This window comes from Podarcis gaigeae, assembly GCF_964106915.1.
Source record: "Podarcis gaigeae genome assembly, chromosome: 6".
NCBI lineage: Eukaryota > Metazoa > Chordata > Lepidosauria > Squamata > Lacertidae > Podarcis > Podarcis gaigeae.
In genome coordinates this window covers 98,687,160-98,714,756 of record NC_139682.1, presented here as the reverse complement: position 1 = coordinate 98,714,756, position 27,597 = coordinate 98,687,160, and the positions used below count along the sequence as shown (strand labels likewise).

Below are 27,597 nucleotides of genomic sequence, written 5' to 3'. Positions count from 1 at the left end.
TTCTACACTTCTGCCCCACTCTCCCCGGAACAGCCCGAGAGCTCCTTCCGCTCTTGAGCAATGGCGCTTCCCGCCTCTCTGGCGCTGCGGCGGGCGGGCGGCGCCCTTTGTTCCCGGCGCGTCTCCCGCCCTCGGAGGGGAGCTGCTCCCACACGGGAGCCTTTCTGAGGAGAGCCCAGAAACCCCGACGCCTTTCCACATCGTGGAGCTGAAAGGTTTCAGGTCTAAAAAGTGAGCTTTGTGAAACAGGAAAGAAAAAAGGCGCCCTTAATAAATTTTCGAGCACGACCCGGAAAACTCACCTGAAAAATAGGTAACCTCTTTTGTCTCAACTGGGCAGGATTTCATTGAATACATTAAAAAAGAAAAATTACACTTGCCTCTTCTGCAGGCCTCTCAGTTTGGGCTACGTAGCATCGATTTGGTTGGGGAAAATTCCTGGTGTTAAAAAGAGCCATTTATTCTTGGCACTCCTTGTGCCTTTGACGGCTCAGCTCTTCTGTCTTGTCTTTCTGTGCGAGTTTCAAGCCATGGGCCCCACTTCCGGTCTCTCATTTTCTATGACGGTGCTCTCCTCTCACCACCTCCTCTGTGTCTTATCACAAATATCCAGATAACCAGCCTTATCATTTTTTCTTGTGAATGTAACATCTCATGCCAGCCTTGGTTTGGTTTTTATGTGTTTTATTTCATGAAATTTCATTTTGTTATTTGGATTCTATGGATAAAATTCATGGAGGCAGCTTTCCCCTACAATCAAGTAAATCAATAAAAATATTTAACTAACTGAGGTTCTGGCTCCCCAATACGAAGCCTGCCCCCCCCCCCCCACAACAGAAATATTGATAACATTGCCCATGATAACATTTAATAAAAATACTTTAAAAAAATAAAAAATCAGATTGCGGTGGGGGACTTCAATATATGCCCAAAAGCAGCTTATTATGAGGAAATGCTGTGGCATAAAGTGTTTCAGTAAACTCTCAATCGCTGAAAACACAATTCAGGTTGTCACTTCTGCTGCATTCTAAACTGAAAGAAACTGCATTTACCACAAACTGTTTTGTAGCTCATGGCTGGCTATTTTTCTTTCCTACTCCTTGAGAGCCAGTGTGGCATAATGGTTAGAATGCTTGCTGTGACTATGAGGCTGGGGTTCAAATCTCCACTCAGCCATGAAGCTTACTGGATACACTTGGGCCAATCATGTCAAATGCACATCAGAGTTGCAGAAGTCTAGTGACCAAGACAAGAAATAGTCCTGCTCCATTCTGCCATGGTCAGACCACACCTGAAATACTGTGTCCAATTCTGGGCACCAATTTAAGGAGGATGTTGACAAACTAGAAGGTGTGCAGAGGAGGGCACCCAAGATGATCCAAGGTCTGGAAACCAAGTTATGAGGAATGGTCAAGGGAGTTGGATATGTTTAGCCTGCTAAGTTCTTTCTTGACTTAAGCATTTATTCATTTACTAAGCCTTAGTACATTAAAATCTTGAGGGAGAATTTCCTGAAGAAAGAAATTAAATATTGTAGCTTAAGCCAAGAAGAAATGTAACATATAGACTTGAATGTTTATAAATATATCAAAACTGTGAGAGAATTTACTGAAGAAGCCCGAGACTCTTCATGGGCGTAACAGGTGACAAACGCCGGCACCCTGTCTAATTATTGTGCGTAACATCACCGACAGTTCGTTTGATCAAACTTACTTTTGTTTATATCTACAGGAGCCTGGCTAAAGGACCTTTAAAGACTGAATCTTCCTTTTGGACACAATTTGAATGAGTTTTCTGTTTGTGGCTTCTGTAGTAGATCTTGTACATTGTTCTCTCAAGTTTTGGATTATTAATATAAGTTTTAGAACGTAGAATGGTTTGGTAGTGTTTTGTGTGCTGCTTATGTGCTGCTTACTTTATACTGGTCTACTACCAACTTTGAGAAGGAGCGGAGAGGGCTCTAGGACCCTGTCAGAGCCCTCATGCCTGCTTCCCAAAGCCTAGTGTCTCCCCTACCTGGCTTTGGGAAGGTGGCTTTGGGCTGGAGAGGGTGTCAAATTTTGGCCTCACACAGGACGCAATATTACCCAGGTCCACCCCGATGACTGCCATGTGTCTTCCTCAGCCTGGCAGCAGACCGGCTTCCCAGTGCCCTGATCCTGCCCACCTGCCTTGCTCACCTGGACTATGGCTGTTATCAAGGAGACAGAGCAGTGGCCTATTTTCACCTAATCTAGTCACGGTGAGTTTTTGCTCCTGGACTCTCACTTCTGTGCATTGCACGTCAACACATTCTCCAGCATTCCTAAAATTATAGAATCACAGGGACCTCATGGGTCATCTGCGCTGACCCCCTGCAAGGCAGGAATCTTAACTAAAGCAACCCAGAGCTATAAAATAACCTTTCATACAATCTTTATCTAGGGTGTGTTTACTGAGATTGCTGGATTGTTGAGCTCAAAGGTTAAAAGTTACCTGACTGCTTTACCCTTTGCTATTGCAAATGCAACCAGCACAACTTCCACATCCCAGAGATCTTTCCCCATTGTCATGTGAAGAAGAATCGTAAATGGAAGCATTTGGGAAGCCTGCCAAGCCATGTGATGTTGTTTCTCAACACTGTAGACCTTGTTTCTCAGTTACTGTTTTTGGCCATGGAAAAAGACTGCTAAATATTTTCAAACCCATGTCTTTCCTGCCAGGATTTGCTTCCCTCCGTCCAATTGGAGCAAACAGCTGGGAGGGACTGTTGCTCAATGACACCCTTTAAAAGCTCTCTTCTCTCCACCCTGAAGAAGAATTTCAGAGTGGAAGAGGCGGACTAGGCAGCACGGTGAATCCTTGGGCTATTGCCTCATCACATCTGCAATCTTCACAGGTCTGTTGTATAGCTTTCAGTCTGCAAATATTAAGTTGTCAGGTATACCAGTTACAGTTGTTTAGAGCAGGTGAATGTCATATTTCTAGTCATCAGAAGGTATCAGGGTCTTTGTAAAGGACAGACGTGAAGGATAAAATGGCATATGAAATGTTGAAAGGGATCTGGATGAGTTTAACAGAGCACACCTGCTGGTTTCACTGGAGTAAAAGCACAGGAACTTACGAAGCAGCAAGAACAACTAAAATAGCTTACTTTCAAAAATGAATGTGAGGAATGGAGAAGACCAAATTACTAAGGAATTTGTGTCAGGATATCCTCTTTAATAAGTTTCCTAAGTGTAATATCCCGTTATGAAATCACTGGTTTTTTATTGAAAGGAATAACTGAGTATTGCTTTTACCCAGGCATAGGCAAACTCAGCCCTCAGATGCTTTGGGACTACAATTCCCATAATCACTGGCCACAGGTCCTGTTAGCCAGGAATGATCGGAGTTGTAGTCCCAAAACATCTTGGAGGGACGAGTCTGCCTGTGCCTGCTTTTACCTATATTACAATTTCTAGAGGAGTGCATAGAATGTTCTACAATCCTCATACTAATCTTGTGAGGTAGGTTATTAAAATTTTGCTAATAAAAAACGGAGGATGAGAAAGTATAGTTTCTTCCCTGTCACTTAGTGGCAGAGGTGGTTTGTAAACCCACTGGATCCATCCCTCTTAGTTGTAGAGAGTCTCTCTCTAGACCGTTCCATGATTTGCTTCTCTTGCAAGAAAATATGGCCTGGACATTAATCAAACCATCTGCATAGAGAACAAGGCATGCAAAGGTCTGGCTGGAATCCATACTGCAGCATGGATAATACAGCCTGGGGCTTGTCCTTTTTTTATATATATAATAATTTTTATTGATTTTCCAACACAAATTAAAAACAAAACAACATACAATACATAGACAAACAAAACATATAAACATGTATAATTTCGAAACCTCTTTTTCATAAGCCTTGCTTCCCAGACTTCCCCTTACCTCCCCTTTTCTGCATCCCTGTTTTAAAATTTCTTCAACAACCCCTCAGTCCAATTAATTAATTGCTCATTTTCTTTTTTCTTTTTTTTAGCTTCTTCTCATACTTAGTCAATTACAGCTGTAATTCTATATTTTTTCCTTTCCCTTGACATTTTAGCACTCATTAATTTTACAACAGTTCTTGAGATATACTTTAAATTTCTTCCAGTCTTCTTCCACCGTCTCTTTTTCTTGGTCACGGATTCTGCCCGTCATCTCCGCCAATCCCATGTAGACAATCACCTTCGTCTGCCATTCTTCCAGTGTGGGTAGTTCTTGTGTCTTCCAATACTTTGCTAAAAGGATCCTTGCTGCTGTGGTAGCATACATAAAAAACGTCCTATCCTTCCTTGACACCAATTGGCCGACCATGCCCAGGAGAAATGCCTCTGGTTTTTTATGAAAAGTACATTTAAGTACCTTCTTAATTTCATTATAAATCATTTCCCAGAAGGCTTTAATCCTCGGGCAAGTCCACCAAAGGTGATAAAAGGTACCTTCAGTCGCATTGCATTTCCAACATTTATTATTGGGCAAATGATAAATTTTTGCAAGCTTGACTGGGGTCATGTACCACCTATAAATCATTTTCATAATATTTTCTCTTAAGGCATTGCATGCCGTAAATTTTATACCGGTGGTCCATAACTGTTCCCAGTCTGCAAACATGATGTCATAACCAATGTCTTGTGCCCATTTAATCATAGCTGATTTAACTGTCTCATCTAGTGTACTCCACTTCAACAGCAGGTTATACATTCTTGACAAATTCTTAGTATTGGGTTCTAACAGTTCTGTTTCTAGTTTTGATCTCTCCATCTGGAAGCCAATTATCCTGTGAAAGATAACAGCTTGTCAAAGCCATGGCGGTTGAGCTCACAGTGGAGGGTGAGATTTGAGCTGGGGCTTCTGGCTCATAGTTGAAGAAGCTCCGTTGTTATGAATATCAGGACACAGGTGTAACTTTTCATTTACCAAAAGTGAGGTACCTTGGTTGAGGGCTCCTCTTCCAGGCAGCACCTGAGGTGATGCATGGAGGCTGGCCATAATAAAAAAAAGAACATGTCTGAAGGCCCACTTGCTATAACTTTACATGTTTATGGACCTAGTCAGTTCTGAGACCTGGTGAATTATGGCAAAAAGCCATAGTCTGACAGAGGCATCATTTATACTAATCATAGAATCAGAATTGTGGTCAGAAGGGACCCCAAGGGTCATCTAGTCCAACCCCCTGCAATGCAGGAATCTCAGCCGAAGCATCCCTGACAGATGGTCATCCAAAGGAAAGGGGGAAAGTTGCCACCCAGAACTGTTAACAAGGGTTGCCATAAACGCCCAGAGCTATGAGAAAAGGTCCCCCTGCTTCTTCACTTCTAGACCTACTTTCCAGAATATGGAGTAACATTGTGGGACATTTATTGGATCTGGGAGAACAGGGTAAAAGCCACGGCTTGGCCCTCAAGTGAGGCCTTTGGCCAGTCATTGTCTCTCAGCCTCACCTACCTCACAGGGTCATTGTGGGGATAACATGGGAAATGGGAAACCAGGAGGGCCGCCTTGAGCACTTTGGAGGAAAGGTGGGGTATAAGGGGAAAGGAGTCATAGAATCATAGAATTGTAAGGTGGGAGGGGATCCAAGCAGCTCAGCTGGTCCAACCCTCTGTGATGCAGGCATCTCAACTACAGCATCCCTGACAGATGGCCATCCAACCTCTGCATAAAAACCTCTAAGGAAGGAGAGCCCACAACCTCTCAAGGGAGACTGTCCCACTGCCAAACAGCTCTTACTGTCAAAAAGTTTTTCCAGATGTTTAGTTGGAATCTCCTTGCTTGTCAGTTGAAGTCATTGCCTTGAGTCCTACCCTCCAGAGCAGGAGAAAACAAGCTTGCTCCCCCTTCCATGTGACAGCCCTTAAGATATTTGAAAATGACTATCATATCTCCTGTCAGTCTCTGTCATCTTGGTTGCCCCCCTCTGCACATGTTTCAGCTTGTCACCATCCTTCTTAGATTGTGGTGCCCAGAATTGGACAGAGTATTCCAGGTGTGGTCTGACCAAGGCAGAATCGAGTGGTACTATTACTTCCCTTGATCTGGATACTAGACATCTGTTGATGTAGCCTAGAATAGTGTTAGCCTTTTTTGCTGCTGCATCACACTGTGGACTCATGTGAAGCTTGTGGTCCACCCTAAACCCTTTTCACATGAACTGCTAGTAAGCCAGGTGTCTCCCATGTTATACTTGTGCATCTGGTTCTTTCTGCCTAAGTGTAGAACCTGACATTTCTCCCCATTTTTTTAGCTTGCCCCCAGTTCTCCAATCTTTTAAGGTCATTTTGAATTCTGATTCTGTCTTCTGCAGCATTAGCTACTCCTCCCAGTTTGGTGTCATCTGCAGATTTGAGGAGCATTCCCTCAATTCCTTCATCCGTCACTTATAAAGACATTGAACAACAATGAGCCCAAAACAGAACCCTGTGACACCCCACTTGTCACTTTTTCCTAGGATGAGGAGGAATCTTTAATGAGTACTGTACTAACAATTTCCCTCTTAAACACACGTTTTACCTTTTGAAACATGGTAAAAATATGGCTGCTGAAAGACCTTTCTGATGGGGAAAGTCAATAAGAGAAAATGACATCAATGACTACCTTTGGTATCTTGCCTGCAGGGGGATTTTGTGGCTTCCTGGCACAGACATTGTTGCTGGTTTGAACTAGAAGAGAAATAAAATAAAGCTTATCTTCACTGAGGGAGGAGTTCAGAGATCATGGATGTATTTATTTTGTGGACGTGCTGGTCAGACCTGCCTGGTTGAAATAATTATCTCTCGAAGTGCCATGGGGAAGGTTCAGAGATCCAGGTGACAAGTCAGCTAGTGCCTGAAATGGATATTCATCGCTGTTTAGTGCTGTCGGCATACTTTGCCTGTCATGAAAGAAGGAACGTGTTGGGCAGCAACAAATGGGATTAAATAAGTCATAGTGTTGTTGAAAGAGCATGACATATGCACACACCAGCTAAGACCAGGATGGAGAGGGTACTTCTGATCCCTCCCCATGAGATCTCAGGGAGACGCATGCACAGCCCCCTACAATTCCCCTGGCATGGTTACTGGCAAACCTGAGCTACACTTGGTGGGTCGTGCGGTGTGGGGGAGGCCAAGGGGCTCCCATAGGAACCACTTTCAGCTTGCTGTGCATGGCTTTCTTTCACAATCCTGGGCAGAAGCCCCTATTGAAAAGCCTCTCAAGCCTTGCAGGCATCCTGATATCCCTTTCATCTACGGTGAACCTCTTACGATATTGGTGCCCATTTCCATGACTTCTGCTATAGGAAGGAGTCCCCTGCTTCACCAGTAAGCCTTGATGCCCCACCGTCATGTTCATCAAACAACATTCATAGGCAAATAATTCCTCCACACACACACAAAAAAGGTGGATTCTTCCTAAGGCTTTCCCACAGTGACTGAAGCACAAATGTTCTCCTGTTGGCCAAGGCACAACTGAGCCTCCAGGCTGCCGGGAACTGCACACAGATCAGCTGTGAAAGCATGAACACAAGGAACGGAGTCAGCTCTAAAAAGTGGATATGAGTGTTGTATTTAAGATTCTTTACTGTGTTTACCATTTGCTCAACTCTCCACTGCACTCCTGCTGCTGGTGTTTGAAGTTGTGCACACATGACATCAGCCACAATCTATCCGTATTCTGCAGCTTCCTGAGAAAAACCTACATTTGACTCATTTACCTTCACACCAGTGCAATTTCCTCATAGACACACTTTAAAAACAATTTTGACTAATACAATTCATTTTGTATGCTATTTTTAAAAAAATTAATATATGGCTTTTAATGTACACTTTCCCCTAATATATGCAATTTTGTTCCTCTTTTGGGTTGAAACCAATTTCAAAGGAAAGGTGCAGATCTGGTCAGGTATCATTTTGGGAATTGCAAAACAAAGTTCAGGGAGATATGTGTGCCTGGATTATTGAAGGTGCAAGAGTGTGAACTTAATAATAATAATAATAATAATAATAATAATAATAATAATAATTTATTATTTATACCCCGCCCATCTGGCTGGGCCTCCCCAGCCACTCTGGGCGGCTTCCATAAAAACCAAAAATACAGTAAAATATCACACGTTAAAACCTTCCCTGAACAGGGCTGCCTTAAGATGTCTTCTGAATGTCAGGTAGTTGTTTATCGCTTTGACATCTGCTGGAAGGGCGTTCCACAGGGTGGGCGCCACTACCGAGAAGGCCCTCTGCCTGGTTCCCTGTAGCTTTGCTTCTCGCAATGAGGGAACCGCCAGAAGGCCCTCGGTGCTGGACCTCAGCGTCCGGGCAGAATGATGGGGGTGGAGACGCTCCTTCAGGTATACTGGAAATAAGTATCTCTTTCTCCTCTAGCCTAGCCCTAACATTCCTGAAATTGGGAAACCAGCCATGGCAAAGAAGAGAGTTGCAATTATAGGAGGCGGCTCCAGTGGACTTTGTAGCATCAAATGCTGTTTAGATGAGGGTCTAGATCCTACCTGCTTTGAGAGCAGTGAAGACATTGGGGGGCTCTGGAGGTTCAAGGTAAGCCAGATCATTTCTTAAATGTTAATGTTTTTCTTGCTGAGGATTCTGTCAGTGGGGATTTGTAACAACAACTACTAGAAACCTAGGAGCAGGAAAGGAGCAGAAACTGTGATGGGAAAATGGAAGCTTTAACCTGCTAAAAGAAGTTCTTGGTCATAGGAAGGAAAGATTGACCATGCTCAGCCTAACTGAATGCAGGGCCAGCAAGTTGGATGCCTGTCTAAGGAGGCAGCTCCTCCAATATCCAGTTTTTCTGGATCTGCCTTTGCTGCTGCTCCCAAGCTCAAACGAAGCACTAAATACTGGCAGATTGTGTGTGACGTGATGTGTGGGCTATTTCTTATTGTGCATCAGTAGATCACAAAGATAGAACACCTGAGTTTGCCACGCACCTTTTCTGCAGTTTGACTTGCACAATATAAATTTTGAGGATGAGCTAATTCACGGTATTCCAATTCATGGTTTCTCTGAAAGTAGTGCCTCATATATGTCTGTCTCTGCCCTTGCAGTACTTTTCAAACAGTTTTAACATGTGTATTGCAACTTTCCAGTGTTTTCTTCCACAAAGGAAATTGATCCTGTTAAGGCCTAGCCTAGATTTCCCAGTGATTGGAGAAGCAAGTGTCTCAAATAATATTATAATTGCCTTTGTTACTTGCCTTTCAAAGAAAACATCCCTAAGTGACTGTAGTGGTTATAGGGGTTGCTCGTGCGTAAGTTGCCGCCACTCCTGGCTAGGTTACCTTGTTGAACCCTTTCTGTCTGGACAGCCCTTCACTTCGTGGCTGTTTCAGTCGCTGGCAGAATCCGTCAGTGGGCGTTTCTTGAACTTCTTCCAGCAAAGAAGTTCTTTGACGCCAAGTCTCCTCCTACTCTCCCTGCGCGGAAGTCTTCTGCGCAGGGTAGGTGTGGGCAGCGGAGTACCCGTGCTCTCCCCACTGGTCTCCGGGGAAGAGTCCTGGAGCCTTCTCTCTGATTCCCCCACCTGCCCCCCTTCACCCCTGGTGTTATGCTGATTTCCTTCCCCAGCAGATGGGCTGCCTCTCTCCCTGCTGGGCCCCTCTCCAGCATCGCTCTGGAGTCTTGCATTGGAGCCTCTGGCTCCGATGGCAGTTCCCTGACATCCACCTCCCCCCCAGGACTCCCTCCACCCCCGGCCCGACCTTCTGATCCAACCTCATCCCTTTCCTCGGCCGACGATGCGGGGAATCCCCTGAAGGAGCTGTCACCATCCTCTGAGGATTCAAAACCCGCTTCCCACCCGCTCCGATCTCTTCCTGCGGGGTGGGCCTCCCAGTCTGATTCTTCTTCCTCTGACGCCTCCCCTCCCTCCTCTTCGGAGGCAGGAAAATCCACAAAGTCCATTCCAGAATTCTTCCTCCCAGAATCTTGCTAGTGGTTTTAGTTTATCTGGGAATAGGCTGTGGAACTCCTCCACAAGATACCCGTCATTGATTGTCTCCACGGGAGCCCACGTGTTTTCTGACCTGGGTTCTCCCTCCCAAGCTACCAAGTACTCCACCTGGCGCCCTCGCCACCTTGAGTCGAGTATTTCCGTGGCTTGGTTGTGGTGTTCCCTCTCCTCTACCTGCGGGTGGGTGGTGACTCCTCCCTCCCGCCCCGGAAATTCCCGCGCCTCCCTGTACGGTGAGAGTAGGGACCTATGGAACACCGGGTGTATCTTCATGCTGTCAGGCAACTTGAGCTTCAATGCCACGGGGTTCACCTGCTGTGTTACCTCAAAAGGTTCCAGCCGCCTCAGCTGCAACTTCTTGCACTCTCCCTTAAAGGGTAACCCTTGGGTGGACAACCACACTCGGTCTCCCACCCGTATGGCCTCCCCCTCCCGACGGTGCTAGTCTGCCTGCCTCTTGTAAACTTCCTTGGCCCGCTCCAAGTTCATCTTGAGTTGCTGGTGCAAGGCCTCCATTTCTTCCACAAACTGCTCTGCTGCAGGTACACTCCATCCTTCCTCCCCCCTCCCCGGGAAGGCCCTGGGGTGACACCCATAATTGGCCATGAACGGGCTCATTCCCGTGGACACATGTTAGCGTTATTGTACGCAAATTCAGCCAGCGCGAGTTTCTCTACCCAATCGTTCTGTCTCTCGCTGACGTAGCAGCGTAGGTATTGCTGGAGTATACTGTTCGCTCTTTCTGCTTGCCCGTTGGTTTCCGGGTGTCTCATCGTCGAGAAGCCCACCTCGACCTGCAGCAAGCTCATGAGCTTCCTCCAGAACCGGGAAGTAAATTGTTTCCCGCGATCTAAGATGACCCTCGAGGGAGCCCCATGCAGCCTGAAGATGTGATCCACAAACAACCTGGCTGTTTCCTCTGCTGTCACCGCATGTGAGCAAGCTATGAAATGGCACATTTTTGTCAGTAGATCGACGACTACTACCATGACTGCTGTCTTCCCCCTAGACTTGGGCAAATCTGTCATAAAATCTATGGACACCACCTCCCAGGGTCTTCCCGGCGTGGGTAAGGGTTCCAGTAACCCTGCGGGGGGCAGGCCTCTCCCCCTTTGCCCTCTGGCAGCAGTCGCACCCCCGTACATTTTCCCATACATCTTCCCTTACCCTTGGCCACCAGAACTGCCTGGTGACAAGCAGCATGGTTTTGTGCTGTCCAAAGTGCCCCACTGTTGGGTTGTCGTGGAGTTGTTTGAGTACCTTTCCCCTCAAGGTCTCCCCCGGTACGTACAGCGCCCCCTTATCGTACAGTAGCCCTTCCTTTTCCTCAAACCCTCCATGGTTTTCCCTTCCGTCCCGGAGTTCCCTGATTTTAGTTGGGCGAACTCGTCGTTTCTAGTAAGCCCGGCCAGTTCTCGTTTCCCAACCAACGCTCCCCCCCCCCCACCCATTGGTTCTCGGGGAACACGTGTCGGATCTCCGGCAGTCCCTCTCCTTCCATGTACTCCGGCTTCCGGGAGAGAGCATCTGCTCTTACGTTTTCCTCTCCCGGCAGGTACCGGATCTCGAAGGAAAACTTGGAGAACTCCTGTGCCCATCAAATCTGTCTTTGGTTGAGCACTCGCACAGTCCTCCAGTATTCCAAGTTCTTGTGATCCGTACAAACCTGGATCTTGTGCTGCGCCCCTATTAACAGATGTCTCTATCGGCGAATCGCTGCATAGATTGCAAGCAGTTGCCTTGCCTCCGCCTCTGGCTCCGATGGCAGTTCCCTGACAGTGACATACAGTGGAGCCCCGTTCGCATTCTGAAGCGAATGCAACCTGCGTCTGCACGTGTGCGGGTTGCGATTCACTGCTTCTGTGAATGTGCGTGACATCATTTTGAGCGTCTGCGCATGCGCCGAAACCCGGAAGTAACGCGTTCCATTGCTTCCGGGTCTCTGCAGAGCACAACCCGAAAACCCTCAACCTGAAGCAACTTTAACCCGAGGTATGACTGTATACGAAATGAGCACAACCTCACCCTCTTAAAATTATGCTTCCTGCAGGAGAATCCTGAGGAGGGACGGGCCAGCATCTATAGATCTGTCATCATCAACACCTCCAAGGAGATGATGTGCTTCAGCGACTTCCCCATCCCAGATGACTTCCCCAACTACATGCACAACTCCAAGATTATGGATTATTTCCGAATGTACGCCAAGCACTTTGATCTTCTGAAATATATCCGTTTCAGGGTAAGAAGAGTAGGACAGAGCAGCTGTGTTCTGGGATGTTTCTAGGTTTGGAAGAGCAAATTCTGGGCAGAAGAGTTCTTGACAGTATACTATGCAATATACTATGAGTAGTTGGTCCAAGTGGCCTCTCTCATGTTCTCTCTTGCCATAAGCAGAGCATTCAGTCAACAGGGAGGACATTGAAGAAAACCAAAAATGATGCCAAAAACAAAAAGAGATTGGGGATTAAATCCTGCTGTCTTGTCTACCCGATGCAGAATTATACGCTGTCCTCCTGCTCATCAGCTGACAGCACCAGCTGTGGTTTGGGAGAAGTGGCCTCACAGGGTCACATTGGACCTCCTGGCAGCCTGAGATTGGCCTGTGGCTGCAGGTTCCCCATCCTTCTTTTAGCTGGAAGGAAGTTGAGAGTGTGTTTCTTCAGCTCTTTTCAGCCTTTCCTGATCAATCTGTGTTCGGTTTTTTGTAGACCACTTTTTCTTTTTCTTTTTGCTTTGTCACAGCAGAATTTTTTAAGGATGAAAAGCTTGCAATCTTTATTTGTGGGAGAGAAGGGGACACCAAAACTCTGTCTTCTTCCATCTCTAGCAACCATTGAAGATGGGGTGGAGCCAGTGGAGAGCAGAAGGCAGGAGACAACCTGTCTAGGGAGAAGGGTGACGAGGGTTTAGTGAAACAAGAGGCTATAGAAGGTGTGAGTGGATCCCTCATGCAGTTATTCACTCGGTTACATGCCTTCCTGTCAACTGTGCACCTCTGCAGACTCCAAGAGGACAGCATAAAAACTGCTTTGCTAAACAGTTGATAAACAGGACTAATTGATGCCAGCTTACACAGAGCTAAGCTAAAACACAGGACTCGTCTGTAACGTCGCAAAAATGGCATGGTTTTTTCACTTGCAATCATTTTGTTTGAATGAACCATACAAAGTTCTGACTGAGTGGCTCAGCAAGATGCTTAGCAAACACATTCTTGCCAACTGCTGTGAGGTGTAACCTATCTCTTGCCAGAAGTCCTTACTCAAGAAAGCGGAGAAAAGTCAAACCTTTCCTGACAACATCCCCTGTGCAGCCAGTGGTTTACTTCCAGTATTTTCCTCCTTCCTGGGCCACGACTTTCATCAGGAAAGAGTGTTGAAAAAAACCTCTGTGCCCCATGGTCCTTGAGCTTCCAGTCCAGAGTCTCATAGTTCCTTGCTATACATCAAGGGATGTGTCTGGCAGTATCATTTGAATGCACGTGGATCAGAAGGGAGGGGTTGTGACCAGTGGGCTTTATAAGCCTTGGCAACTTCTCTGTCCTTGAATTGTTGCACCCAGGACATCCCGTTACCTCTGCACACTGCTGCCTCTGTCCCCCTCAGTAAGGAGTCCCCTTCCACCAGCCCAAGTCCCTTCCTCCTCCGGGGAGTGGCAGGAATCATTCCATACACAGTGCTTTCCAAAACCACCTCAGAGTGTTCTAAGCTCTGCAACTTATGTTCTTGATCCTCTGGCCCAGTATCTGTGTCTGAGGTGAGCGCAAGGAATTAATTTTGCAGCTCCAGTGACACAGCATGGCTTCTGTGAGTACTGCTTCTGTGAGCCAAGTTCCTCCAGGAGTTTGTCTCCTGCAACGGGCGATCTTCCTCCTCTGTAGTTGTTCTTCCAGGACAGTCCACTCAGCTCTATCAAGAAAGTCATCATCTTGCCCAGTAATTTGAAGGGTGACTTGGCTGGCCTCAAGTTGCTGTACCTTCTCTTCCAGCGAGGCAACCAGCTTGCACTTGCTGCAGGTGTAGTTTTGCACATTCTGAGGCAGAAAGACAAATATGGCACAGGCGTTGCAGATCACTTCAGTAGCCCCCTCATCATCCATGTCTCTTAGTCCTACAGACACCGTGAGACGACACTCTGGGCCTTCTCTTCCAAATATCCTCGCCAACACTCCTGTTTATTTGCAAGCTCTCAGAAGCTGCTATCAGCCAAGTCTACCTGCTGCTGGCTGATAACCCCTCTGCCCACTCCCTCCCTTGTTCAGCCTGGCTTCCTCTTGGCAGTAGCATGCAGCCACACCCACAGCCACCAAAAAGCAACCAGCCTTAATCCCAAAGAGATAAGCTCACTCTTTTTAGTCTCCTCCACCAATTTCTCCCACTGTTGTTTTGTCAAATCTATTGTGCATGTGCTGCTGCTGCTGCTGCTGGGGGTTCCCAAAAGGAAGAAAGATGCAATAGAAATGTTTGAATAAATAAACAAAATACAGTGGTACGTACCTCGGGTTACATACGCTTCAGAATTAAGTTCTTAACCCGAGGTACCACTGTACTTATTCTAGCATGCTGTAAAATTCATCTATTTCTTGGTACTGGAGGAATTGAAATTTATCCTTGAGATTCAACAAGGGTTGTGGGTGGTGCTTTTCTTCCAGAAAAAGAAAAGGGGTCAGTACTCACTACGAAGTTGTAATAGTCAGTGCCACACTTTTAACCAATGCTTTTCATTGGCGGTGTGGGTGTGTCGGTACTGCGTACCCCTGAGTACTCTCAGAAAAGAATTTGCTCAACATGGAATAATCTAAGGTCTGGTCCCAATCAGTTTTATTTGGAAGCATTTATTTTCATTTCAAGTGTGGAGGTTTAAGACCGCAGCCCTTAGGTGTCTTCTGATATGTATTTTGTACCATATGCTGAGGTATACATTAATATCACAGAAATAAATCCTTCATCATTCTCTTGCTGACTTTTTTCTTTCCAGACTAAGGTGTGCAGTGTAAAAAGGCGCCCAGATTTCTCTAGCACTGGCCAATGGGATGTTGTCACAGAGACAGGTGGAAAAGAAGAATCATCTGTCTTTGATGCAATCCTGGTTTGCACTGGGCATCACACAAAGGCACATCTGCCGCTGAACTCCTTCCCAGGTACGCTCTGTAGGTGCTAAGGGGAGTGACAGAGCCATTGCAGGCAGATGTTACAGGCAATCCTTGTTTTGCAAGGGGGTTACGGACCCCCACGTGCGCCAGCTGAGCACACGTAAGACCACTCTGCTCCTGCCCCTTCTCATGATGTTTTTATGACATTTTGTGACTGCTTCAGGGTTTGCCACCCCTCAGTCATTGCCTCTAGTATGGAAATGTGCATGTTCCCCTTGCCATGTCTCACTTGCCTGAGCTTCCCACAGCTCATGCTGTTTTGGGCACTGGCACTTACATAAAGGTGCTCAGCAGAGAAAACCGCATGGCAGTGTACGTCTTATCAAGGAACCAATCCTGTAACTGCATTTCTCTCTCTCTCTCTTAAAATAAGCTAAGTTCTTCCTTTATGTTTAACTTGTGTAATGGTTATAGGGGTTGCTCGTGCGTAAGTTGCCGCCACTCCTGGCTAGGTTGCCTGGTTAAACCTTTTCTGTCTGGACAGCCCTTCACTTCGTGGCTGTTTCAGTTGCTAGCAGAATCCGTCAGTGGCCGTTTCTTGAACCTCTTCCAGCAAAGAAGTTCTTTGACGCCAAGTCTCCTCCTACTCTCCCTGCGCGGAAGTCTTCTGCGCAGGGTGGGTGTGGGCAGCGGAGGACCCGTGCTCTCCCCGCTGGTCTCCGGCAAGGAGTCCTGGAGCCCCCTCACCGATTCCCCCATCTGCCCCCCTTTATCCCTGGTGTTACGCTGATTTCCTTCCCCAGCCGATGAGCTGCCTCTCTCCCTGCTGGGCCCTTCTCCAGCATCGCTTTGGAGCCTTGCCTCCGCCTCTAGCTCTGATGGCAGTTCCCTGACAACTTGCTACTCATTTCTATAGCCTTTTCCAGTGTGCAAAGTGTTGTGTATTTGTTATCCCACAGTTATTCTCACCACAACTCTGTGTAGTAAGTAGTGCTTAGACAGAGAACAGGTCATTCATTTCAGCCAGTGAGTTTCAAAGTATCACACTGGCACAGCTGTATCACGCTGGTGCAGCAGTTCTTTCCGTAGTTCCATGGGAACTTTGGAAGCTGACTTATAATGAGTCTGGCCATGGATCCATCCAGCTCTGTATCGTCAAAATAGACTGGCAGCAGTTCTGCAGTTCCATTGCCTTTTCCCAGCTGTGCCAGGAGGTGCTGAGGTTGAACTTGGGGCCTTTTGCATGAAAAGCGTCTTCTCTCACACTGGCCTTGAGTTGATCAGACTAGGGAGGGGGATAAGTGCTAAAATAAGCAACAAAGCATTAAAAACCAAAGAGCAAACCGTGTGTATGTCATAAAAAGCAAGTTTTCCAATCAAAAAAGATTACTTCACTAGCATAAAAGTTATTTTTTTCCTTCCTAGAACAGTACAGAAAGTACATTTGCTTAAAAGTTTAGGCTCACAAAACTGAACTAGTTTTGCAAATGTGGTTTAGAAAGATATTGTGAGAGAATTCGGGGGGGGGGGCAAGGAATAAAATTTGTCCAGATTGGTTGCCATATGTCCTCTTTTTCCAGGACAGGCCCTCTTTTTCATGGGTAGAGTCATCATAGAGATCCATAGTTCAATGTAGAACTCAGCAAATGTGTCCTCGTTTTTGCTCTTCAAAATATGTCCACAGTCCTTAGTGCAGTTAGTGTTGCAACTACAGAGTTTACCAGTTTCATACCAGCAGAAAACGACAGTGCCAGATCTCATGTACAAGACGCATCCACACTACCTGAGCTTGAACAATTTTGCTCTTCACTTACAGGAATTGAAAAGTTCAAAGGTCGCTACTTTCACAGTCGTGATTACAAGAGCCCAGTGGAGTTTGCTGGGAAAAGAGTAATTGTTATTGGCATTGGGAACTCAGGCGGGGACCTTGCTGTGGAGATAAGTCGCTCGGCACAACAGGTCTGGCTACTATTATTTATTATTGGTTAAATTGTATCTCACCCTCTACCCGTAGATCTCAGGACAGTTCTATATTGTGATGGTTTTGCCTGGTGTAGCAGCCCCAGAGTGTGTCAAAGATGTAGTAGCAGAATGCCAGTGGAAGGGATTGGTTATGGAAATGGTCTGAGAGCAGCGAAAAAGAGCTAGACCAACAAATCAGAGGCAGGAGCTGAAGCAGGAGACTGGGATGAGGGTGGCCAAGAGGCAGAGAGGAGTCAGTCGTGCGGCAACAAGCTCCCCTCCCACAACCAGGAGAGGCATGAAATGGAGGAGCAGTCTCCGATTGATTGCTTGGGAAAAGCTCTGGGCTGCAGGGAGGCAGGGGCTTTTTGTCTTGGTAACTTTTGCATGGGGACAAGACCTGCCGGGAATGAGTTGCTGTGTTTATTAGGCCTGACACTCCACCATGTCCCGGCGGATTGTGGTTTTGCTAATAAAGAGTTAGCTCCAGCTTGCACAGCATGATTGACTGCCGGCTCTCTTGTGACAGAAGATGGGCACTGAGACAGGCCCCCATCTCTAGGGACCCCTGGGAGGTGCAGAAGGCAGGGAACAGCATCCCTGGAGAGAGAGAGCTCTAGCTGGTTGGAAGGAGAGGCTGTGGAAGGCGGGCAGATGATGTCTCAATTGTCACTCATGCTGCCAGGGGAAAGTGGGTAGTTGCAAAAAGGATGCCCAAAGGATGGGCTCTGGGAAGAGGGAGGAGGTGCTTGGATTCAAGCTCTTTTCACTTGCTGGCTTCACTTGCTGGCAAGGAGAGGATTTTTAGAGCAGGGGGGCTCCCAAACTGTGCTCCACAAGCTTCATTCAGGTGGTCCACAGCATGTCTGTGGATTTGTGGTTGAAGCCAGGAGACCCCACATACACTACGGGCAGCCCCCCATTTACGCAGGGTTGACAACATCCCAAGGTGCCGCACACATCAGTGAAATCACGTAAAATTGAAACCCACTGAAAAAGCCCGCAAGTCCCCCACCCTGCCCCCTTTCCACCCTTTTAGTGATGTTTCAGTGACGTCTTTATGACATTTCCAGGTCACTTCCTGGTTTGGCGGCACAATAAGCATATATACTGTTGCACATGCACTGAACACACATAAACAGGGGCTGCCTGTACATTAAATACTCAAACTGAGTTTTAGTTGTATTTCTTTGCCTTCTTTATTTCTTAGATTTGTAATATCTTAATATTTAATAAATAAAGGCATCTAGCACAATGCATTGTAATTGCTACAACACACAGAAAAATAACTAGTCCATCAAGGAAGGCCCTCAGCAATTTTCAACTGGTCCATGGGGTGGGGGGTGGGGGTCTCATGTCTGAGGCCCCTTCAGCTGGGGCCCAAAACTGATATCAGACAAAATTGGGGCAGTACTTGGCTTCAAGCAGTGTTCCCACGCCACCTCCCAAAGGAAGATATCATGTTCCCTGTAATGCCTGCTCTTTAATTCTGTGTATTGTCGCACTTTTAGTGACGAAGGCACTTTGCACATGCGTTGGCACTATTCTTAAATATTGCTGCACAAATTTCTGAAAATAAATTCCAGGGCTGATGATCACATACACAGAATCCCAAAATCGTGGAGTTGGAAGGGACCGCAAGGGTCGTCCAGTCCAACCTTGTGACATTGAGATACCAGCACTGCTTCCATCATTTGCACATCCATTAACTAAATTCATACTGTTTTGTCTTTAGATATGGTTTTCTCCAAGTTAAGCCATATATCTGTGACTTTCTTTTACGTGCAAATGCTAATTAATTTTGTTACCCATTGTTATTTTCTGACTCAGATCCCCAGACAGATCCTCTGAATAAGTAATAAGTTGTTTAGCTTCAACTTCTTAATTTATTTAATTTTTAAACTAGCAATTCAGGGGGTTGGACTAGATGACCCTCAGGGTCCCTTCCAACTCGTTTCTACGATTCTAATCTTTTGCTTTCTTTCTCAAAATTGCAATGAAGCCTTTTAAAAAGAGCTTTTAAGTTATCACCCAGATTTTAAATTTGTTTGTCATTTCTTCCATAGATTACACATTTGATGAAGATTTTAGTGTATTTAATTTGTAGCCATTATTTTTTGTTCATTAAAAATGTGTTTTACCCTGTTTTCTATATGACAGCCTAAAACATCCATTGCATAGGCAGTTAGTTAATGTGGGCTTTGTGCATTCAGAATTTTGCAAAGTAGTTCATTACTGAATAAGCATCCGACAGCCAAACAGATACTGTCAATTTAAATGTGGTTTCAAGAAGCTTGATAACTTATTCACAGTATCTGTCTGGCTGTTGGATGCTTACTCAGTAACAAATATATTAAACTACTTTGCAACATTCTGGATACACAATAACTCTTAGACTTGAATGCATAATATTGTATAGTTACTCATCTCCTTGGCTCCAATGAAAGTAGGGGCGTCCTAAGGAAAAGCGGGACATTCTGGCATCAAATCAGAAACTAGGATGGCTCTGTAAATTTAAGGAAATTTAAGGAAAATAGGGACACTTGGAGCGTCTGCACCCTCTGCTCTCTGCGTCCAGATATTTTCATGTATCTCACAGGTGATGTCAAACTAAAATGTTCTGCAGTTTTGGGGAACGTTGCAGGTGGAAGAAGGAACTTCATGAAGAACAGATCACATGGACATCTTAGTTAAATAATTGTCTTCCCATACCCAGGTCTTTCTCAGCACTCGCCGAGGTGCATGGATACTGAATCGTGTTGGGGAAGGAGGCTATCCAGCAGATGTGGTGCTTTCTACTCGGTTTAACATGTTACGGAAGAAGTGCGCAACCATGTCCATGCTGAATCACTGGTTGGAGAGTCGTTTAAATGCAAGATTCAACCATTCTCATTATGGCCTGAAACCTAAACACAGGTATGGCTCAGCAATATGCTAATTAGTCAATGTATGTCTATACATCCAGAACGGATTCCGTTTGACTTCCAAGGTACGACTGTACAGTACTGCATTTTCCAGAAAATGTCAAGTGTCAAAGAAATAAAGAACTATCTGACGTTTAGAAGACATCTGAAGGCAGCCCTGTTTAGGGAAGTTTACAATGACTGATGTTTGAATGTATTTTTAATCTCTTGTTGGAAGCTGCCCAGAGCAGCTGGGGAAACCCAGCCAGATGGGTGGGGTATAAATAATAATAATAATAATAATAATAATAATAATAATAATAATCACCACCACCACAGAGGACAATTTAAGGATAATAGACATAACAGCTAAAAATAATGCACTACAATATGTGGCTGCTCCCAGACTGGCTCCCTCTTTGTTGTCCTTCTGCTGGCATGTGACCACCTTGTTCCATCAGACTTTGGGAACTGACTGCTTTCAATGAAAGGGCTGCTGCTGTGCTGCTCTTATTGGAATAACTTACAGTGGTGCCTCACAAGACGAAAATAATCCGTTCCGCGAGTCTCTTCGTCTAGCGGTTTTTTTGTCTTGCGAAGCAACCCTATTAGCGGCTTAGCGGCTATTAGCGGCTAAAAGGCTATTAGCGGCTTAGCGGCTTAGAAAAAGGGGGGGAGCGAAAAAAATCACAAGACGTTTTCGTCTTGCAAAGCAAGCCCATAGGGAAATTCGTCTTGCAAAGCGCATCGAAAAACGGAAAACCCTTTCGTCTAGCGGGTTTTTCGTCTTGCGAGGCATTCGTCTTGCGGGGCACCACTGTATTTTTAAGAGATATATTATATTTATATATGTATTTATATAGTTTATAGAATTGCATCTTTGCCCATTAGCCATGCTGCCTGAAGCTGCGGGATCCAAGATCACCTGAGGATCCCTGTCCCTGGTTTAGATGATGCATGCCCCTTGCTTCATACGTTAATTAGGCACCAGGCAAAAACATTCCTCCTCTTCCAGGCTAGTTAAACAAACAATGGCCTTTTAAAATGTAGAGGTTTTTTGGTATTGGTTTTTTTTTTGTTATTATGCTATATATTTTTGTGCTATATATTTTTTGTATATTTTAAATTGTAAATGACCCTATGATTTTCATGAAGGGTGGTATAGGAATAATAATAAGAATAATAATACCATTTTAATATTTTAATTTTTTGTTGATCTTTAGTCTTTGCACTGCTTACATATTTTGAAAATATTATACAGTTTAGAAATGCTTTTTAAATAATAATAATAATAATAATAATAATAATAATAATAATAATAATAATAATAAATATCTATTTTGAGAATTCACCTAGCCAACACTGTCAGTAGAAGCCCTTCCCTTTTGCTTGCACAACGGCTTTCCCCGCTCCAACCGCCATGTGCACCTGCAATTGGCTTGAGGTTGGGAGAAGTCCCAGAGCAGCATGTGGCAGGGAGCAAGCCTCTCTCTGACAAGCTGAAATGCTTCTGCCGATGGAACAACTGGAAGACCATGACACTGACTTCCACCCTGTGTGGTTTTGTATCTTTCAGGGTTTTCAGCCAACATCCAACCGTCAACGATGAGCTTCCAAACTGCATCATTTCAGGGAAGGTGCTGGTGAAACCAAACATCTGTGAATTTACTGAAACTGCTGTTGTCTTTGAAGATGGCTCTAAGGAAGACGATATCGATTTTGTTGTCTTTGCCACAGGATACAGTTTCTCTTTTCCCTTCCTGGGAAACTCTGTGAGAGTCATTGAGAACCAGACCGCCCTGTATAAATTTGTCTTCCCCCCACACTTGGAGCAGCCTACTCTAGCAATCATTGGCCTTGTGCAACCCCTGGGTGCCATCATGCCCATTTCAGAGCTGCAGGCTCGCTGGGCAGTCCGTGTGTTTAAGGGTAAGAGCTTTCAAACTGCTCCATTTCATGCTGCTGGTGATCTCAGGAATCCTGTGTTTGAAGGAATGAGCTATACTGGCAAATTTGGAAAGTCTGGACATGGCAGGTGTTAATTTCATGGCACCAGGTCTATTTACTGTCACTTGACCTTGCTGAATGATGACGGGGTAGTATTTCTTCACGGGAGCTGACCATGGAGCCGCCTCCTTTATTTGAGCTGTGACATTTCGGGGGACAGATTTGAGGGCACTGCTATGGGGTGCTGCCTGGCCCAGAGAGGCTCCTAGGGGCCAGAGGTTTGGAGAGAGGGGTGGCGGAGCTTGCTGCCACCTTAACTTTATGCAATAACTGAGAGTATTTTATTTCTTTTATGCCCTTAAAATGAAGGGGCTCCAACATCTCATTTGAAAATAAGAAAGCAAAGCAACCCTCCTGCCTCCTTGAAGCAATGTGTCAACAATCTCTTTAAGAGGTTTTCCAGAAAATTTTAGGAAAAGGGAAGTCTTCCTTCCCCTTGCATGGTAATAATGGGTGTGGGTGTGTGATATTTGACAGTTTTTCTTTCTGATGAGTGAAAGGAAAAAGACTCATTCTCTCCCACCTGCTTTATTACCAGGATGTTAAGTGGGGCTGGAAGGGGAGAGAGAAATTGGGGTGGGAAGGTAACATTTTCTTGGGGACCCTGAAACCTAGCAGCATTCCAACTCCCCTTATCTATCTGAAAGCTCAGAAATATCAGCTTTAGTTATGCACACAGGGAATCTAGGCTGATATTTCTCAAATGAAAAGAGAATTCCTGCTGACTAGGATGGAGCAATTCTGGTTTGTTGCAGGAGACTTCAGGACTTTCCAGAAAGGGCCTCTTGCCTCCCTTGATTACATTTTCCAGCTGCCTTTATCCAGGTCCTCAAAACGTTGCCTCTTCCCTTTTGCCTCTCTTTTCTAGGACTTGCTAAGATACCATCAATAAGTGGGATGATGTCGGATATCACCAGGACATCAACAGCAATGGCTAAACGGTAAATCACAGGCTTAGCTTGAATGGTTACCAGGTAGGCTAGTCTTGTAGTGTTGCCACTTCCTTCAACTGCACTTATTGCTGAGGTGCCTCAAGGTGGGAGTTCACTCTTGAATCGGAGCTACTCGTGCATGCATGTTTTTGGGTGGGTGGTTGTGGGTTTGTTTGTTTTTTGGTTTTTTTTGCATTATCTGCATAATATTGTTGTCATAAAAACGTCAGCCTGTAGTTTTTATTCATTTAATCGAGCCTACCCATTCTGTGGAAGATCCAGTAAGTAAAACGAGCCCAGTATACAACTCTGATCACTGCTGGTGTGGGGGCTTGCTAGTATATTCTTATGGTGGGGCTGGGGGACTGGCTTGGTGGTGGTTTTGTGGCTAGCTTTCATCTCCCTACTTCCATTTGCTTTTCATCTGAGCGTTTTGTTTCCGGTGGCCCAAACAACCCAGCCTCCAAGGTAAGTAACTGCAATGCTCTCTACAAAGGCCTTCCTTTGAAGAGCATCTCAAAGCTAGTGCAGACCATGGCTGCTTGCTTACTGTATGGGGCAGCAAGAAACAACAACCACGCTATCCTTAATCTTGGAGCACTGCAGTGGCTGCCTGTGAGCTACTGGGCCCAATTCAAGGTGGGAGTACTAGGATGCAAAGTACTTGGGAGCCAAGCAGCTTCCATCCTGAAGTTGGTGATTGGGGGAAAGGCCCTACGCCTGGTCTTGCCCAGGAGCACCTGAGGTGAAAGAGGAATGTGCCACTCCCTGCCCCCTAACCACTTCTGCTGGGATGCGGGTTAGGACAGTCTCAGAAGCAGCATGCTGGCTATCAAACTCCCTCATCCAAGTTTGGGGCGGATCGTTTTATCACTTTTTTATACTGTTGCCTGCTGCTGCCTGTAATATTGTTTTGAATCGGTTTATGTAATTTTATTGTTGTGAGCCACCCTGGGCTCCCCATGGGGAGGAAGGGTGGGTTATAAATGTGACTGATTGAATGAATAGCAAAGCAAACCATATTTGTCTCTTCCCCCTTCCATGCCAGGTATGTGAAGAGCCAACGCCACACCATCCAAGTGGACTATATTGAGTACATGGATGAATTGGCTTGTCTGGTGGGGGTCAAGCCCAGTGTATGGCCTCTGTTTCTTTCTGACCCCAAACTGGCCTGGGAGCTTTTGTTTGGGCCATGCACACCCTATCAGTACCGCCTCGAAGGACCAGGGAAATGGGATGGAGCCAGGAAAGCCATCTTGACGCAACACAACCGGATCCTGAAGCCCTTAAGAACAAGGCCTGTTGACAATTCAAGCAGCAACACCTTCGTGCCCCTGTGGATCAAGCTGGTTGGCCTTGTGGCTTTCTTGGCTGCAATTTTTGCTTATTTTTAAATGCTGAAGAACAACATTGTTTAATAGAAAGAGGAATTGGCTGAAACTGATCATAAATCCCTCAAAACAAATAAATCCTGAGGATCTGATAGCTTCACTAATGAAATTTATAAATGTTTCAAAGATACTTCAATCCCTATTTTGCACAGACCTTTCAATGGAATTTTAGACGGTAACCTCCTCCCCCGGACACCTGCGAACTCTCCTGGATTGCAGTTATTCCCAAATCTTTTAAAAACATTTTTAAGGAACCCTATTGTCCAATTGCTCTTCTTAATCACAAGTATAAAACCTTTTTTCACAAAACATTTTAATACTATAATTCAATTAATTCATGTGGACCAATCAGGTTTTGTGCCAAACATACAATTATATGTATATAACATGTTATTCAAATTTGTCAGTCAATTCAATTATACCTTACCTTTTTATCCCTCAATATTTTTAAAGTGTGGGTTGTAATTTTGTTAATTTTGTTAAAAAATAAATTGATTGCAACCCTAAATAAGATTTACAGCCCTTCAGAAGCAGAATCAATGCTTCACAGAATCATAGAGCTGGAAGGAAGGGACCTCAAAGACGATCTTGTTTAACATCCTGCTGATGCAGGAAAATGCACAACTACATTTTCCTTTGAACTTTATAATTCAGGGCATGAAAAAAGATTGCTAAAAGACAACCTAGAGTCAATATGTAACTTGGAAATCTTCTGGCAATTGAACTTCATTCTGAATTAGGGTGGCTGTAAACAGCCAGATGAAAAAGTCAGGCAGTGCAGAGTAAATTAATCCGAATCCTACTGCGCCTTCCACCAGGTACGAGCGGAAGCAGGATTAAAGCCAACAGTGTTATATCCAGAGGACTATGTTTTCCTTCCACATAGTAAATGATCTGGTCAAGCTCTGTGTAGATCAGCTCAGAGTGCCCTCCAAAGATACGTGGGTGGCCAGCAGTAATCCATTGCTGTGGAAATTTAGTTTTGATCCCACAGCTCCTTTAGTAGCCAATATGCAGCCTAGCCAAGGAAACATCCAAGAGCACCTGCAGGAATTACTTGCAGGACTGGGCCCACATCAAAACCCAGTTCAGTCTAGAGCAGTGTTTTTCAACCTTTTTTGGGCAAAGGCACACTTGTTTCATGAAAAAAATCACGAGGTACACCACCATTAGAAAATGTTAAAAAAATTAACTCTGTGCCTATATTGACTATATATAAAGTAATTCTCTTGAATAGGAATCAAATAAACACAAAGAAAGTATTTTATAATTACAGTGGTGCCTCGCAAGACGAAATTAATTCATTCCGCAAGTCTTTTCGTCTAGCGAGTTTTTCGTCTTGCGAAGCACGGTTTCCCATAGGAATGCATTAAAAATCAATTAATGCGTTCCTATGGAAACCGCCTTCAGACCAGGTCCAGGGGCAGTCTGTCCCCCGACCTCTTCTGAAGGCCGGCGGGGGGCGAAAGTCTTTGCTTCCCCCCCGTCTGCCTTCCCGGGAGAGCGGAGAAACGCAGCGCTGCGTTTCTCCGCTCTCCCGGGAAGGCAGGCAGGGGGGAGCAAAGACTTTTGCCCCCCGCCAGCCTTCAGAAGAGGTCCAGGACCTCTTCCGAAGGCGGGCGGGGGGCAAAAGTCTTTGTCCCCCCTGCCTGCCTTTCCGGGGGCTTTTAAATCGCCCCGGGACTGTCCCGGGGCGATTTAAAAGCCTCCAGACGGCTTTTGAAGGCAGGCGGGGGGGGAGCAAAGACTTTTGCCCCCCGCCCGCCTTCAGAAGAGGTCCAGGACCTCTTCCGAAGGCGGGCGGGGGGCAAAAGTCTTTGCTCCCCCCCCCGCCTGCCTTCAAAAGCCATCCGGGATAGCGGGAAGCGCTTCCCTGCTATCCCGGACTGCCTTTAAAATGCTGGCGGTGGGGAGCAAAGCCTTTCGGCCCCCGCCGGCCTTCCTGGACCTCTTCTGAAGGCCGGAGGGGGGGGGAAAGGCTTTGCTCCCCACTGCTAGCATTTAAAAGAGGTCCCCGGAGATTTCCCTATGGGCTTTCTTCTTGCGAAGCAAGCCCATAGGGAAATTCGTTTTGCGAAGTGCCTCCAAAACGGAAAACCCTTTCGTCTAGCGGGTTTTTCGTCTTGCGAGGCATTCGTCTTGCGGGGCACCACTGTACTTTATTATGAAATAGTAAATAAACAGAAATATGAAAAATTATAAAATACTTTATTTTTAAATCTTTCGAATTTTTCAATTTTTCCCACGGCACACCAGGCAACATCTCGCGGCACATTAGTGTGCCGCGGAACAGTGGTTGAAAAACACTGGTCTAGAGAATACTTGCCTGTGGTTTCTTCCCCCTTCTTTTGTTTCAGGCAATGAAAGCCAACTTTCTGGATGAGCATTAGAAGTAAAGTCCTAGAGAACAGCGCTTTTGCATCTGTGGATGCCAGATAAGAGAGGACATTATATACTCTATGTTATATAGCAATTAATATGAAATTCCAAGGAGAAAATGTTTATTATTATTAAAGCCAATCACCAACCTCAGTGACATTGACTAAATTTAATATCTGTTTTCTATCCTGGCTTAGCCTGCTAAGTTTGTGGTAAAAGGCTCCCAACTCAAGAAAGCCTAGGACTCTGGCCTTGCAACCCGAGATACGGTTTTACATATTATTGTACGTGTTTTATTACATGTGTTTGATCGTGCTGTTCTTTGCTTGCTTGCTAAAACCTGTTTGCTTTTTATTTGCCTTTTGGCGATAACCTGTCTTTGGCTGACCAATAAATGTTAACAGTGCATATTGAAAGAGTGGCTTAAAGCCCAAAGGGTTCTGCAAGCGGCTGAACGGAGGGAAGCAGCAGGTGAATGCGGGCGAGCGCACGAAGGAACAGAAACGTCCAGCAGGGACCTTTCTGCATCCCGGGGAAAGAGGCGCGCAGCAGCAGCGGCGGCAGAGATGGCGGCCGAGTCGCCTCTCCGGCTCGAGCAGAGCGGGGGCCGCTCCTCCTCTCGCCGCCTCGCCGGGGCCTCGGCTCTCTCTTGCGAGGGCTGCCGGTGGGGCCGCCCAGTTTCCCTTGTCGCTTCCTCACAGCTCCTCCGGACTTTCTCACTCATCAACTCCTGAATCTTCCTTCTTCTCACCCCCCGCCCCGCCCCCGTTTCCTCCCGGCGCCAGAAGCAGCGGCGCAATGAGGACCAGCGCCTTGAGGGGCTTCCTACGGCTGGCGCAGCTTTCCGGCTCCCCTCGGGCCTCTCCCGCTCGGCCTCCGTCCCAGAGGCCCATCCTGGCCGGCACAGCCCCCCTGCCCGCCCGGGTGCGCGCGGAAGGCGAGGCGGGCCTCCTCGGGAGGAGAAAGCGGCCCGCCAGAGGCTC

The 27,597-nt window shown here is 46.0% G+C and overlaps 1 protein-coding gene across 3 annotated transcripts; it reads left to right on the top strand.

The window, feature by feature from the left end:
* Positions 1-55: 55 nt before the first annotated feature.
* Positions 56-27,022, top strand: FMO5 (flavin containing dimethylaniline monoxygenase 5). Of its 3 annotated transcripts, none has more exons than XM_083743879.1 (12): positions 56-1,138; positions 1,285-2,242; positions 2,703-2,878; positions 8,364-8,534; positions 12,002-12,190; positions 14,926-15,088; positions 16,857-16,999; positions 19,719-19,918; positions 21,482-21,834; positions 22,781-22,853; positions 23,893-25,336; positions 26,553-27,022. In XM_083743879.1, exons 4-11 carry the CDS (start codon positions 8,400-8,402, stop codon positions 24,236-24,238), a joined length of 1,602 nt encoding a protein of 533 aa, XP_083600005.1. In that variant the 5' UTR covers positions 56-1,138; positions 1,285-2,242; positions 2,703-2,878; positions 8,364-8,399; the 3' UTR covers positions 24,239-25,336; positions 26,553-27,022. The 3 variants fall into 3 exon arrangements, with proteins under 3 accessions (XP_083600005.1, XP_083600006.1, XP_083600004.1); XM_083743880.1 differs by having other exon boundaries at positions 65-313; positions 2,092-2,242; XM_083743878.1 differs by lacking the exon at positions 2,703-2,878 and having other exon boundaries at positions 1,071-1,138.
* Positions 27,023-27,597: the final 575 nt, after the last annotated feature.

Bases quoted from the DNA above. Each gene is read 5' to 3' on its own strand.
- FMO5 (XM_083743878.1), top strand. From the start codon at position 2,102: ATGACTGCCATGTGTCTTCCTCAGCCTGGCAGCAGACCGGCTTCCCAG. The intron at 2,243-8,363 runs GTGAGTTTTTGC...TTTCTCCTCTAG, and splicing joins TTTCACCTAATCTAGTCACG to CCTAGCCCTAACATTCCTGA. The intron at 22,854-23,892 runs GTAAATCACAGG...CTTCCATGCCAG, and splicing joins TCAACAGCAATGGCTAAACG to GTATGTGAAGAGCCAACGCC.